At 44.3% G+C, this 15005-nt stretch overlaps 1 protein-coding gene and 1 long non-coding RNA gene across 3 annotated transcripts; one reads left to right on the top strand and one right to left on the bottom strand.

Annotated features, from left to right (window-relative positions):
• Nucleotides 1-1416: 1416 nt before the first annotated feature.
• Nucleotides 1417-5556, top strand: LOC309669620 (gallinacin-9-like; the record flags this gene model as incomplete). 2 transcript variants are annotated; one of them, XM_082480342.1, is made up of 3 exons in its annotated part: nt 1417-1535; nt 3741-3870; nt 5219-5556. In XM_082480342.1, the coding sequence occupies exons 1-3, from the start codon at nt 1478-1480 to the stop codon at nt 5232-5234; spliced, it is 204 nt and encodes a 67-aa protein (XP_082336468.1). In that variant the 5' UTR covers nt 1417-1477. The 2 variants fall into 2 exon arrangements, with proteins under 2 accessions (XP_082336468.1, XP_082336469.1); XM_082480343.1 differs by lacking the exon at nt 5219-5556 and having other exon boundaries at nt 3741-3874.
• Nucleotides 5557-6773: 1217 nt separating this feature from the next.
• LOC309670138 lies at nt 6774-12867 on the bottom strand. Its single transcript, XR_014268971.1, has 4 exons — nt 12802-12867; nt 8657-8747; nt 8242-8375; nt 6774-7280 (listed from the first exon to the last, which is right to left on the bottom strand). It is a non-coding gene; the product is annotated as an uncharacterized lncRNA (long non-coding RNA).
• Between the last annotated feature and the right edge of the window lie 2138 nt (nt 12868-15005).

Below are 15005 nucleotides of genomic sequence, written 5' to 3'. Positions count from 1 at the left end.
TATTCTCCATTGCTTCAGTTTGCTGCTCCCCCTGAAGCAGTAAAAAATTAAGCAGCCTCATGACTTGATTTCATTAATGATTCTTGGCTTATACCATTTGCAGTAAACCGAGCACTTGCATTTCTCATGCGTCTCAGGAGTGGCATTTCTTGGAGACAAGCACAAGCGTTAAGAGTGCTGCCCAAAGCTCTATGACACTTCCTCTGGTCCGTGTTATATATGGCTGGTCTTTCACATGCATGAAAAAAAAAACTTTTTTTTTTTTTTTTTTAGATACAGGAAAAGGTTACATGGTGATAAGAGATATGGAGACACCACACACAAGTAGATTCCCCACGTTGAATTTAAGAAACCAGAAAGCGAGGTGTGATTCTCTTCATAACCACATCAGGGAGGTGACCAACAGCAAGGGAAAATTTTCTTAAACTGAGGTCATTTTGGGCGGAGAATGAGTAGGTTTAGACTCTCCACAAAAGCTGGGCGTTGGAAGAAGGTTCACGCTGTCAGAGACTGGTAACGGAGCTCAGTGCCTGTAGCAGCAGTGAGGCACACAACCCCACCATTTTCAGGACAGAGCTTAGCTGATTGCCGAGAGGGAATTGGGATTCAGTCTCCTATGACAGTGTGGCACAACACAGTGGTGTTCAGTCCTTTCTGTCTGATGACTTGTCCTTCAAGATTTGCTACAAATCCATGGCTAAAGTCCCAAGTATAAGATGCAGAGAGTAATTGAGCTCTGAACCACATTAGAAGAACATCTGGGACCGTGTTAGAAGAAAATCTGGGAGAAGGAGCTTCTCCCATGTCTGCAGATTTCATAGCTGGGAGGGGGAATGTCCACAACCCTTTCACCCCTACCGTGCTTCCTTCAGCTGCAGCCCTACATCTCCAATCCAAGCAAGGACTGAAGCTCAGATCCATTCCTGCACCTGAGGAGGAGGGTCTGTTTCCTCCCCGTTTCACGCAGCCTTGCAGGCCAGCTTCCCCGCCTTTGCTATGCTCCCTGTGCCCAGTGGCTGGTGGGAGGACAGCCTGTCACAAGACCATGGCCAAGAGCCATGGGGCATCAGCAGATCTACGTGATTTACAGTATTGCAGATCACAGGAACCCACCTCCCTTCTCCTCCAATCCTGTGTGCTTCCCGGGTGCAACCCACCAGCTGGCACAGGGCACGTGAGCACAGAGTGATGGGGCTGCTCAGGTCAGCTAGCGTGATTTGGTCATCGCTCAGGTCAGGCATCTTCAGATGTGCTAGGTTGCAACATCTTCATGCATCACCAGTCTCTATAGTAATAGGGCAATGAACTCGCTGTTCTTCAGACAACCACTCCTCCACCCCCTTAGCTACCTGCGCTGCTCCATCCCAGAGCCTTTATAAGCACAGGGACTAGCCGTCTTCTGCCTCGAACATCAGCTTCTGTCCATCTTCAAGTATCTTCATACCTGCAAAGACTATCCTACCACCAGCTGGCAGTCATGAGAATCCTTTTCTTCCTCGTTGCTGTTCTCTTCTTCCTCTTCCAGGCTGCTCCAGGTAAGACAAAAAATAGATGAGACGGAGGCTAAAAGGGTGCATGAGCAGAGAAGTCCATTAGAGCCCTGTGCTGATGTTCAGATTCCCTCTGTGTTCTCAGATTCCGTGACTTTCATATTAGAAGTCCCCTTCCCTAGTCATAGCCCTAATCTTTAAGCTATTGAGTCAAGGTCCTTGATAGCCTTACTGATGGTCCCTTTCAAGCCCTACGCATCTTGCGTTCCAGTCGCATGATGACATGATAGAAAAAAAATAGATGTTCCTGTGTATTGAGGCAATTCTTAGGCTGATACTTAAGGTGCAACCCTACAATATGAGAGCTTTTTCTTCTCACATTCGCACCCACACCTCCTGACCGTGTATTCTAGATCAGTAGACCTCCTATATTTTGGGGAAAAAGAGTAGTTGTGACTTTTGGTCATTGCCTGAACTCTATACTGTCCATGTGCATTAAGTGTGCTTAGAGCACATGCACCATTCCAGGCTGTTTGGGAGACTTTAGAGAAGTTTAAGCTACCTCCATCCTTGCTTTGGCTTGCAGTAGAGTCAAATTTTTACCTACTTTCCCAGACCAGCAAAGGCCTGTCTACTCAAAGAAGAAATGTAGGACCACTTATGCCAAAAGCAGGCACTTGTAGGAGCTTTAGACAAAACCTGTACTACATGCTTCTGGATTGCTTTCTTGGACTTTTCCTTTTTCTCTGCATCACAAAAAGTGCTCTCTATTTAATAACAAGCTGCGACCCCTGAGATGGCTGCAGGGCTGGTGAAATTCCAGTAGAGTCTCTGGGAACGGGCAACAAGTTATTTTACATCTCTTCATAAAGAGTTACACACAGAAAAGACCCATAAGGCTATAGGCCTTTTTAATTTAGAAGACAAGGGAAACCAAGGTTTAATGGTGTCTTTAGAATCAGCTGAGTGAAGTTAACAACGCACAATCCTCAAATAATATGTGATTAAGAGAAAAAACTTGAGAACCACTAGGACAAATTGGTTGAAATGTGGTAGATCTAATTTACAATAAAGCTTGCCTGCCTTTCAAATTAAGGATAGGGTCCAATTTGATGACAGGTGTGGATTGAGCTAGGCACAGAAAGTACTGGGTGAGACGATGGGGTTTGTGCCTAGCAAGAAGTTGGGACGGCTGATAAGGCCTTCTGCCTTTTAAGTGCACAGATATACAAGGGTCCGGGTGATATAAGAGATCCACTGAAATCATACAAAAATAACACAATTTGAATCTCAGGCTGAGCATCCCAGTGGGGACAAGTAATGTTTAGCCTGGAAATACTCAGAACCCAAATTTGGGACCGGCTTTTCAGCTGGGATAAGCCTGAGCAGACCCCTGATGGTGGTCATGATGGAGCTGCAGTCTTAGCCACCACCAGAACATTTGGCCCTTCAGTTCCGAACATACCGGCATGGTCAAACCAGCACAGCATCTGGCTAAACCACACACAGGACCGGTGACAATGGTCACTGACTTTATTTTATGGTGTATATTTAAGTGTATAAAACATTTTAGTTGGGCAAATGCTAGTCCCATTGGTCCGGCTGTGAGGAAGATTTATCTTTTCTGAAGTTTCATGCCATCTGTGTTAGCCATAGCGTATTTTCTGTGGTAACGCAGCGGACAGGTTTCCTGTGAGCATGCCACTTGTACTCACAGCGCTCAGTGCTTCCTGTGAGGAACCTATTCGAAATAGGAGATAAAGCTAATGAGTCCTAAATACACTTTACATTTGCTGAAACTTGAACTGAAAGTGTGAAGAAACTCAGTTAGGATATTTTTATTTAAATATCATCACTTTTGTTTCTGAGAGTGGTGTGAGATCAATGTTAAAAATACATTTTTTTGTGTTTCCTATGGCTTTTTTGTATAACGTCGTGTTTCTGTGTTTAACTGGAATGACAAGAACATGTCTCCAGGAGAGATGCTAAGGAAGCAGACAGTTATCTTTGGGTAACTATTAATCAGGCTCTAACGGAGAGGTGCTGGCATTACAGCCCTGTTCTGGTTAGTCTGCATTTCTTATGGATGTAAACACCTCAAGAAGGTGTCATCAGGTTACCCCAATCACAAACCAGGCACCGTGGCAGGAAACCACACACCACGCCGGGTAAATCCGATGCCGCAGCTTTCCAACCCTCTGCCCTGAACAAATGAACCTGAATTTTCCCTCGGGTTTTCTTTTTTTTCAGCTTACAGCCAAGAAGCTGCTGACACCGTAGCATGCCGGCAAAGCAGGGGCTTCTGCTCCTTTGTTGCATGCTCTGCTCCAATGGCTGAGAGTGGGACCTGCCGTGATGGGAAGCTGAAATGCTGCAGATGGTAAGATGAATTCCTCCAGAGAAATGCTGCTGCACCAAGAGCAAATATACTTACTGGGTTTCCCCTCTTTTGGCATGGAAAAGGCCACCTTCTCCAGCCTCCTACACCCTCCAAAAACCAACTTCAATCACTGGGGTTTGTGTCTGGTAACAAAAAGGTAGAACATCGCGGTGTCAAAAATGCCAGGCTACTGAAAAACCGCGGGGAGGGTTTGGTGATGAGCAGGGAGGGACCTGGAGTTTGCAGATGAAGGAACCAGGGCTGGCTGTCTTGGCAAAGGAGATGTTTTCTCCATCAGCTCACTGAGACCATGCCTCAGCTGTGACACTAATGCAGGTTTGAGTTCACACTCAAGCCTACACCCTCTGAATCTCCATATCCCCAATAACATCTAATATCGCCAATAACATATCACATACCACTAATAACTTCTTCCAGCATGAGTCTGGTACCAGGGCAGAACCAGTTCATGCTCAAACTCTGCCTCTACTAAGCGGGGTGGACACTCCTGACTTGAGACAGGTCTGAGGGCTCCCCGTGAGTCCACATAGGCAGCAGCATGGAACTTCTCACTACCAAAAACCCAAGGGTACCAGCACAGAATAACCATTAAGCAAGTCAGGACTCGTACCAGGGATGCAGTGCTCCATCTGGGCTACCTTATCTGGTGCAAAGTGCCACAGGAGGTTATCCACCCTCTAAAAATAAAGCATTTTTTCATCAGCACCGGTGAGAAAGCATCTGCATCTATAGGAGATACCCCATGTGGACTGAGCTGTAATACACCACGGCCCAGCTCCACAGTTCGTGGCATTTCATACCAAAGGTGCTGTGACAAATGTATCCCTATTTTGACCCGATACATCCCATACATCTTTTTTTTTTATCTTTTTTTTTTTAATTTGCATTTATATTTAATCTAATTGAGTATCTGTGAAACACCATGCTGAAGGATGCAAAAAAAAAAAAAAAAAAAAGAGAAGCTTTGTCGAAGTCTTGTCACTTTTTTTCATAGAAGAAGAGGCACAGAGGCCATGGATGAAAGTGAGAGGGTCAGCCACTTTGTCTTTATTCCTAAACTGGTTTTATTCTCAAACTACATTCTGGCAGGTATTCTGGGTCACCAGCAGCTGCAGCCAAGTAGCTGTGGTGCATGCTGAGTGATGACATCCACGTCCTCCGTTTCATGGGGTTTATGTTATGGCCAGAAACTCTGGTCAGCAGTCCAGATTGCAAGGATCTCTGGGAGTCTTTAACACTATGTGTATGTAGTCTGAGGTGGCAAGATATAATTGACTTTTTGGACAGAGATAGGTGGACTAGCTAAGCACTCGTTTTTTCTTTGCAGGACACCCAGTTCCTAAAACTGACCCCTCACTGACCACACAGACAAGAGCTCTGGGCATCTGAGACATCTCCCATCTTTTGTCATCAATGGATCCCAGCCTCGGTGCGCACCTGGGGAGCCTTTCCCATGGAGGTGAAGACCCTTAGGAGCACAAGAAGATCTGAGGAGGAGTTCTTGTACCCTGATAAAAGAGATTTGCAGCTTCAATTCTAATAAAAACAAGTCACTGTGAAACCACATTGCTGACATTTGCTTATGTATGTCAGGGTGGTTTTTGCTTTTCTTATTGTCTATAAAAATCAACCTGTAAATGAAGTTTATTTAACTAAATTAAGTTAATTTAAGTGCGTGTGTCATTGACTCCTGTTACATCGCCCTGCAGAGTGTCTGAGTTGCAGTCATTTCTGTGGCGACACATTCGTTAATAAATCAAGAAGCACTGGAGCCCATTCCCTCCGCCACCCCAGCCCAGGGCACCAGGCTGGGGCTCAGGAGACAGGCTCACTCCTCTGCTCCTCTGCAGGGCTACATCTGCTAGCCCAACCTGAAGCACTGGGAATGGCACTGCAGAGAAACCCCAGGGTGGCCGAAGACCGACTTCTTTAGGTCTTGAAACTGCCTCACCACATTCACATCATTCCGCTCCTGCTGCCTCTATTTAGTCCAGAGCAGCAACAGGTTAATGGAATTTTACTTCACAGAATCACAGAATCCCAGACTGGTGAGGGTTGGAAGGGACCTCTGGACATCATCTAGTCTAACCCCCTGCCAGAGCAGGGGCACCTCCAGCAGTGGCACAGGACACGTCCAGGCGGGTTTGGAATGGCTCCAGGGTGGGAGACTCCCCTCCTCTCTGGGCAGCTTGGCCAGTGCTCTGCCACCCGCAAAGGAAAGAAAGTCCTCCTCAGGTTTAGATGGAACTTCCCATGTTCAAGTTTGTGCCCGTTCCCTCTTGTCCTATCACTGGGCACCACTGAAAAAAGACTGTTCCCATCCCCCTGGCACCCTCCCTTTAAGTATTTATGAGTATTCTCTGGATCCTAAAATAGTTACAATATTTATCACTGCTCTATACTGCCTGGAGGCAATGGTTGCATGTCCATCAGCCTGGAGACCCTGTTACAAGGTATAGATTCATCCCCTGCTTCCTTTCCCGTCACTAACACCCCAGAGTGCTAATGCAAAGACCAAGAGGATTTGAGATAGGGGATGATGAACAGTATCCATGTTCTCCATGCCACAAGCTGCTGGGGATGCTTTTAGGACTGCCACGGGCCCTGAATGTGGTCACTTTCTGCCAACTTTCTACTTGTCTAATCACAGTGGGTTTGGAGGAGTTATTCTTGACTCTTACTGGTCAACCTGGTCAGTAAATAGGACGAGGCCATATTCCTGTCTGTACGTGGGTTCAGTTTCTTCTCCTCTTCTTGGAGATGTTTACCACATGGCACATGTCACACTGATCTCGGGGGAGATGAGAGCCAGGTCTTCCAGCAAAAACACACACCAAGACCATTCATAACAGGCATAAGGATCAGACACAAGGTCTTCTGGAGGAAGTTTATTAAAATTTATGGAGATACGTAGACTATGAAATACAAACACCCCAGCTGAGCATTCAGTGTCTCCTGGGGACTTTGTCTTCTAGTGCTAATCACATTATTACTGACTCTAAAAGGAAAAGAAAATGCTGAGTATCTGTTCCAAGGGACAGGGGAGGAACCTGCTCTGCATCCTCTCGCGAGGACACACTGCTGCCTGTTGGCGGTCTGCTCTCTGGGGTAGGTGTTGGTGGCCGCAATACAGTTTCAACAGAAAAACTTTTTAGAAAAATGAGAAGTATTGGTCTTTTCTGGGTGGTTCAAGAATTGCTCTGGAGTTTCTTCAGGCCATTAAGTTTTTTTTGTGGAGGAGTTTATTTTCTTTCTGTTGTTCATGGTTTCATGTGTGTTAAATGCATATTTTCAGCTCAAAATTCCAGATTTTTCGATGGGATGATGCATGTCCTAAATTGCCAGAAGCTCTGCTCAGCCAGTCTGAGATGCCAACGACACTAATCATACTGCAAAAAAAAAAGGAACCAAACTTTTGGTTTTTGCACTTAAAATCAGGAAAAGACGTCAATAAGAAGCACAGATGATAATGAGCACCAAGAGCTGATATTCCTGGATAACTCATCAATTCTTAGTAGGATATTTCTAGTCCTGCTGATGGTGATTTTTAAACATTAATTGCCTTTCAATTTTATTTAATAATAAATTGCCAGGTCTCAGTACCTGAAGTGTCCTTCTCATCTTAAAATCTGTGGTGTAGGGAGGAATTTCTCTCTATATATCTGCTGCTCATGCTTTGTTTTTCATATCTTCACTATTAAAACTGAACCAAATTTAAATAAGAGCCTCCAAAAATAAGACTAGCTACAGCATCTTGCAGAAAAAATAAAAAGGAACAGAATATTAAATATTGGAATCGTTGTGGATATTTGTCTCTGCAGTTTCCGGTTGAAGTAAAGATACAGACTGAACTTTAGGATTCTAGTAAGGAACTCAAGAAAAAATAAGATCTTATGTTTGGTTTTCTTTTTATGTAAAAGGGAATAATTATGGAACTGGAGAAAACATCTAGCAGAACAACTTGACTTTCAGGTTGTTCTTCTGACTGTGAGACCTGGCTAACTTTGCAGTGTGGAACATGCAGGTTTCCTATGAACCTAACCCAAATGTCCCAGGTCTCCAGAGAAACAGCAGAGAAAAGAGCTCATTTCCAGCTGATTACTTATCTCTGCCAAAGAGATTTGACTGTGATATTTCCCACGAGGCATTCGAGCTACATCATTAATGGTGCAGAGGGAACTAGTGAGGAAATCCTCAGGAAATCCTATATCTGAGTGTACGGAGTCTCTGTCCCCTTCTCAGCTCACACTAGAGGAGTTTCGCATTGTAAAGGCACACTGGATGTGTGACAGTGAATAATAAACCTGTTCTCCCAAGAAACACCTCATCTTCATCCAATCCATAACTCACCACAGTTCGACAGCAAGGGACCCCTTGCTGGCAACGTCCGAAGGACCTCATGTTGGGTAGAGGACAGTGATGGTGGGAGCAGGTACCCCCAGCCTGTTTGCATTGCATGTCGTTATTAGGTGCACGCATGAAACCTGCACAAAAAAAAAAAAAAAACCCAAAACAAAACAACAACCCAGAGTCTTGATTTTCTTTCCCAAAGAAGATTAAGAACAAGTTAAGGTTATAGCACAACAGCAATACTCTAGTCTGCCTGCAGGTTGGCCCCATCCCTACCATTAAATTCCCTTATTTTCCAAAGCGGGAGGGTTCAGTGCATCCATCGGACCCATCTGGTCTATTTCTGTTTCTGTTTTGGGTTCTCCATAGTCACAGTCTTCCCTCTGCCTTTCCTTTGACTTTATGTAGCTCTTACCTAAAGTGCCTTGGAGCGCTAAGAGGAGAACAGCAAAGAAAAGGGAAAAGATCTTCATGTCTGAACTTAGTCCCACAAAATACAACAGCCACTAAGAAAAAAAGAGAGAGAGGTCATGTGTTTCTCCTCCATTTGTCATTGCCCGGTCCAACCACTATTTATGACATATAACCTGCAATTTGTTGACAAAAATTGTCATTTATGCAATAGAGTAAATGTTCTAGAATAAATCCAGTGAAGCGCCACTTTTTGAGGAAAGATATCTTTGAAAGCACATTGCGTAAGATCAAGGAAATGTATTTGTGCCTATAATGTGTAAAAGAATGAGGTGAATATTGTGACTTTCTTTCCATCACCTGCAAAGATAGACGATACCAGCTCCAGTGATGGCTCCTATATTTGAATCCCATACACCTCGGATGTTAGAATTTAAAAAAAAAGTAAGAAATGTAATTAATTTCCTCCAACTTTTATCCAAGTCTTATACAATAAACAAGATTTTCCTAAGTGCTTTTTGTAACTTACAGATAATGTTGCTACATGCACAAAATCATCGATACTTCCATTTAGGGTTTTATCCATTTTTATCTGAGCACCCGTACCGGGTCTGGCTGGGATGGAGTTAACTTTCTTCATGGCAGCCCCTATGGTGCGGTGCTTCATGGTTGTAGTGAGTCGCTTAATGACTAAAATGTCCGTTTTATTTGATTATCACATATTTTGTTTCAGGTATGTGTAGATAATAACTTAAGCCGTTCCAGCTTCTCTGGATAATAAACACTCAAAAACTGTGTTTATTCAAATAATGGTAATTTTTGTAGCTTAAAAGCCAGTAGTAAGTCCTTGAAAATGTCTTTATAGAGAAAGTTAAGGAGCCATCTATCCCTTTTCTCCATAACACCTCTATAACAAGTGCCATCTGCAAGCCTCAAAGTATCTCTCCACTATCATTTCTTGCTGCAGATTCCAATTAACTTTTGAAAATAATACAAACTTCTATAACCATTCAGAATCGCCGTTATTGACTATAATAATCAGTACTGAAATACCAAATATTGTACATTTCAGATGTTTATGAGGATTTAATTAAGCCATAAAATTATACATCTTGGAATGACGAATTTCTTTCTAGAAATAGAGAGATGGTTATATCTAATCTATATCTACCATATCTATACATATCAAAAAGATATGTATTTTTTGCCTTATAAATTGAAACTGGTGTGGAAACTCTACACCTTCAGCTCACCCTAGAAGGCTTCATGGGAGGGAGCACTGTGGCCAGTCTGTCCTACCTGGTTCCTCTCAATGGGGAGCTTCACAGCGTGATGTCTTACCCCAAAACAACCGTCTTTATATATTCCTGTTGATGACCGAGCTACCACAGATCAGCTGGACAAGGACATGACCTTGTCACAGCAATTCCCAGCAGTTCAAACGTCACTTCCCAGCAGCCCATGAGAAATGGTGACCGCTCATGAACTCCCTCCCCTTTCTCTGGCGCATGAGTCGGCTCTTCCGAAAAGCACCTTCCACCACCCCGGTTTGTGTACAGCACATCGATCCATTGTGTGAAAAAAGCATCCCAGGACAAGGAAAATACTGTTTTGGCTCCAGCAGGGACCTAATTCTACAGGGCTGTCCCATGGCCATGGTGCCTGGTGCTGACTGCAGAAAGATCCCCTCTGAAGCCTGGAGATACCTACCACAGCACCTAAACAGCTACGTTAAGGAAGCTCAGTTTCTCTACAAGACCTTAAAAAAAAAAAAAAACCAAACCAAAAAAACCAAACCAGCAATGTCCTGGTAGATCTTGTGTGCTGTAGATAATGTCTGGAGAGCAAAAAGGAGTTGAGCACCCATCCGAGTTCAAGCAATCCTTTTGCAGCAGCGCAATCACACGGAAGAGCGCGCTTATCTGCGCACCAAGAATATTTTTGTTTTCACCCATTTGCCACATCTCTGTTCTGTTCATTGCAGAGGAAACAACTATGGTTCAAACAATTAAAGTTTCAAGGAGGCACTCACTCCCACACACCCACTTTCTAGGTGGCCAAAGGAAACAACCTCCACAAAACACGTTTTGGTGAAACGTGAGCCCTCAGAGGATTTGGACCAGAGAGACTGATGGCAGCACTGGTATCTCCTGGGCCCTGAGGGCACCCAGGTGAGCCCAGAAAAAGATGTTGTTTTTTAATTGTCATACTACTATGAGTCTAGAAAAAAAAAAACAACCCAACATCCTTGTACTCCAAGCAGCCACCCAAAGAGCATCCACTCCCCAGGTCACCTGCCTCCCAGAAGAGGGCAATGAAGAGCCAATACTGAAATTTCTCTCCAACAGCCTTCTTCAGTCAAGAGTACATAAATTATTCTGACAGCAGGGTTTTAGGGGTTTTCTTCTTAATTATACTGATGCCTTCTGATTCCCAGCGTTGGTATGTTAGTGAATTATGGTTTCTGACAGTCGGGCCTCAAAGCCCTCGGTGGTTTGCAATCTGCTGTGGACTCCTGCAGCGGACAGGAGGCCAGTCCTTGCTCTGTAAAAACCATACTGAACCTAACAGGTCACAGAGGCAGGTCCAGGGAGAAGGAGCGTGGGATGGCCTTTGCCTCGGCAGCTGGAGACAGCCAACAATGAGCGCCTGGGGAGGTGGGACACATTTGCTTCCTCTAAAAATCATCAGTCTCTGTGTCACAGGAACCCAAAATCCTGTTTACTTAGGCCCAAGTTATATGATAGGAAAAATCCAAACAGGTGCTTTAACCGCCTGGAAAGACACAGCTATTTTAAATCCTGTATAATTTAATTGACGCAGCATGTATATGTGTTTTACAGCAGTAGGAGCATATGCTTCTGGTGTTTTGGTTTAGTTTTTATCTTCTTTTTTTAAAAAATATTACTTAAATCATCAAACCATGAAATAAAGACTGTGAACATTAAATCCATAAATGTGTTCCTAGAGACACAGAGCTCTGAACTGAGCTTTGGGGGTCTGACAATCAGCCACCTCCTGAAAAGGACCTTGAAATTGGTTAAGATGACTCTTTCCTCCTGTTTCCCTCTTTGTGCCTGTGCCGCCTGCCCAAAAGCGGTACAAAACAGAGGAAAGCTCAAATATGAATCAAGATTGGGATAAGATCTTCAACTAATTAATTACATCTGTTGTTATACTTGATGGTAAACTTACTTTAATTTTTTAAATATGGTAATTTTAAATATAGTCATTTTCATTACAATATATTATTATTGACTCTAAAAATTGTTTTGACTACTCAAGCTCACAATAGGGATACATTTCCCCAACCTATTTCTTGGCAATTAAACACATGTAATAAATGAATGAATATTGCATATCAATTAATATTATATACTGGAAGTATTTTGGCAGCTGTATGTCTTTTTCGGTTTCCTTTCTCTGCAGTACTGCAAAGGATATTGCGTGGGACCCTAAAAATCACATTCTTCTCTTATATACAGAACATATGCAAACATATGTGTATATATATGTGTGTGCGTATATTTGTATGCCTGTGTATGTGTATCCATATATTCAGAATATACAAATATTCTAAGAGAAATGAAGGCTGAATTTCCTAAACCTCTTTATATTTTATCTTTGCTGAAGAATACACAAATAGAAAAGAATAATTCAGATATTCTAATCTTTGATTTACTGGGGAATAATCAGGGTATTAATTTAAGTAATTGTTTATTTAAAGTTACACCTATATTATAATAATGGCATTTCTTACTGTCCCATTCCTCTACAGCCCTCCTCGCAAATCCACACTGATATATAAATATATATTTATATATAAAATGTTGCTAATGTGGACATGTGGAAGGTCTCTTCTGGCTTTTTGTCTCTCAGCATGCCACTGACTCCTATCCTCTGTGAATACTCAGGTCTCAATTCTTTTGCCCACAATTAGACAAGTGCCACCCGAGGTGCCCCTGTGTCCCACCTGACCTCCCCAGCTGCTCCAACAAGGCTTGGTCTCCTCTCTCCTGACACTTGTCCACCAGCCCCAGGTGGAGACAGTCAGTCCAGAGCACCACAAATTGCTCTCGACACTGGTGTGAAGGCAACTGGGTTAAGCCTTGTGTGTCTGCATGTCACCTCCGTCATGCCGCAGCTTACCTCTGATGATGGGATGTCCTCAGCCAACTTGAAGCCATAGGTTCTTTTACCTTCCCTTTGTCATCCTCGTCCTCCAGTGTCCTCTGTGCAAATGACAGGAAGGGATGACAGACCTTTGGTACAATTGCCCAATGCTTGTCCTCGTGGCACGTGTCCACAATTTTGAAAAAGAGGCGTGAAATCCAGCCAGGGAACAGCCCTGCTGTCCTTTCAGTGGCCTTGGTGAGCCCTGTGGAAACCTGCCCAGACCTGAGTTGGCCAAAACCTGCCTGGAAATCACCGCTGCTGCCCAGTGTTGGGTGCAACGGTGCAGAGTGCGCTGCCCCTGCTCCCTCCGGGCACAGCGTCTGGGCTGCACCTCTCCCCCGACAGAGACCCCTGAGCTCAGAGGAGGCACAAGCAAACAGAGGGCTTGCCAGCTACCTCCGATGCCCTTGAAATATGAGGGCAAATGTGATGCTCGGAGAACCAGAGAGCAGAAACTCAGCTTTACGTTTACAGAGCAGCAGTAATATTGCTTGTATTTCACCGGCTGTACTGCAAAGCCAGGCTTTATGTCACATGGGGAGTTCACCCAGCTGGGACTGAAACATAGATTTAGATAACCTGAAGGTGGACATCTCAGATGCCCTTCTGTTCAAGGCACTCAAGCAACTATAAAGCTGATAGCTGGTCTTGAGGAAGATACACATAGAATCATGGAACAGTTTGGGTTGGAAGGGACCTTAAAGATCATCCAGTTCCACCCCCTGCCATGGACAGGGACACCTCCCACCAGACCAGGTTGCTCCAAGCCCCGTCCAACCTGGCCTTGAACACCTCCAGAGATGGGGCATCCACAGCTTCCCTGGGCAATATGTTCTAGTGCCTCACCATCCTCACAGTGAAAAATTTCTTCCTAATATCTAACCTAAATCTACCCTTTACCAGTTTGAAGCCACTCCTCTTTCGTTTGAAATGAACTCGTCACACCATGGGTTAACAAATCTGCTCCTGCAAGGCATGGCTTGGCTTTAAATTGTTGGCTCACGGACAATTATTTGTTGATACATTTTGGGAGGGTAAAACTTCTGGAGGACAGAGTGGGATAAGCAGAGACACGTCCCATAAGATGTAACAGGCACAAACTTGAGCATAGGAAGTTCCATCTTAATATGAGGAGGAACTTCTCTCCTGTGAGGGCGGCAGAGCACTGGCACAGCTGCCCAGAGAGGGGGGGGAGTCTCCCACTCCGGAGCCATTCCAAACCCGCCTGGACGTGTCCTGTGCCACTGCTGGAGGTGCCCCTGCTCTGGTGGGGGGTGGGACTGGGGGAGCTCCAGAGGGCCCTTCCAGCCCTGACCAGTCTGGGATTCTGGGATCCAGAGGAGATGGGGTAGCACAGGAGAGTAGGAAGGTCCCAAAGGAAGAGAAACCAGGCATCTTGTGAGGACAGCGATAAGGAAACGTGGAAAGAAAGAACATTTCTTGCTGTTGCAGAAAGGGGCTGTGTGGAGTTTGTAACAACCAGAAAACCACATAAAGTTGCCAGACTGAAGGTGAACCTGGAGGAAAGGTTTGCTCATCAGTAGATGCAGGCAACAGGAAGGTCTGCATTTTCTCCATGCCAAAAATCTCCTCATTTGACTTTGTTCACCAATAAAATCAGTGTTAGAGATTCAGAGATTTTTTTTTTTTTCAACATGTTCCCTGTGGAAGAAAATGAAAAATGCAGAAAATTCCTCCTCTGTGCTATCGCTGACGTGGTGGACTGTCAGGAGTTGATAAACACATGGCCAACTACATCGGTCACTGCTGTGGAATAGGAGACACAACCTCAGCAGCACTTCCTAACTGGGCTTCTCACATGTGCTGCCCATCCTCCCTACGGTGGCCAGGGCCATTTGCTCGGTTATATGGAATAAACTGTCGATAAAGATGTCCTGACAGAGGACGGAGTTCTTCGTATGGTTTAGATTTAGAGCAGAAGGGCTTCAGAAATAGAAATTGCTGCTTCTGTGTCCCAGAAAGGATTTAGGGGGAATAACAGCAAATGTGCCCGTGGCTCAGAAACTGTAAAGTGTTGATGAGCTTTGGAGTAAATATTTAGTGTTTGAATGCCTGTATGTATATTGATCCATGTATAATATGTATACGCAAATATACATACAAATGTATATAAAGTATGTGTGACTTCTGACCGGCCTTCAAAATTGGAAGGGTTA

Source organism: Vanellus vanellus, assembly GCF_965231255.1.
Source record: "Vanellus vanellus genome assembly, chromosome: 3".
Lineage (NCBI taxonomy): Eukaryota > Metazoa > Chordata > Aves > Charadriiformes > Charadriidae > Vanellus > Vanellus vanellus.
Note: the sequence above shows the minus strand (reverse complement) of the source record. Positions and strands in the feature narration are given on the sequence as shown.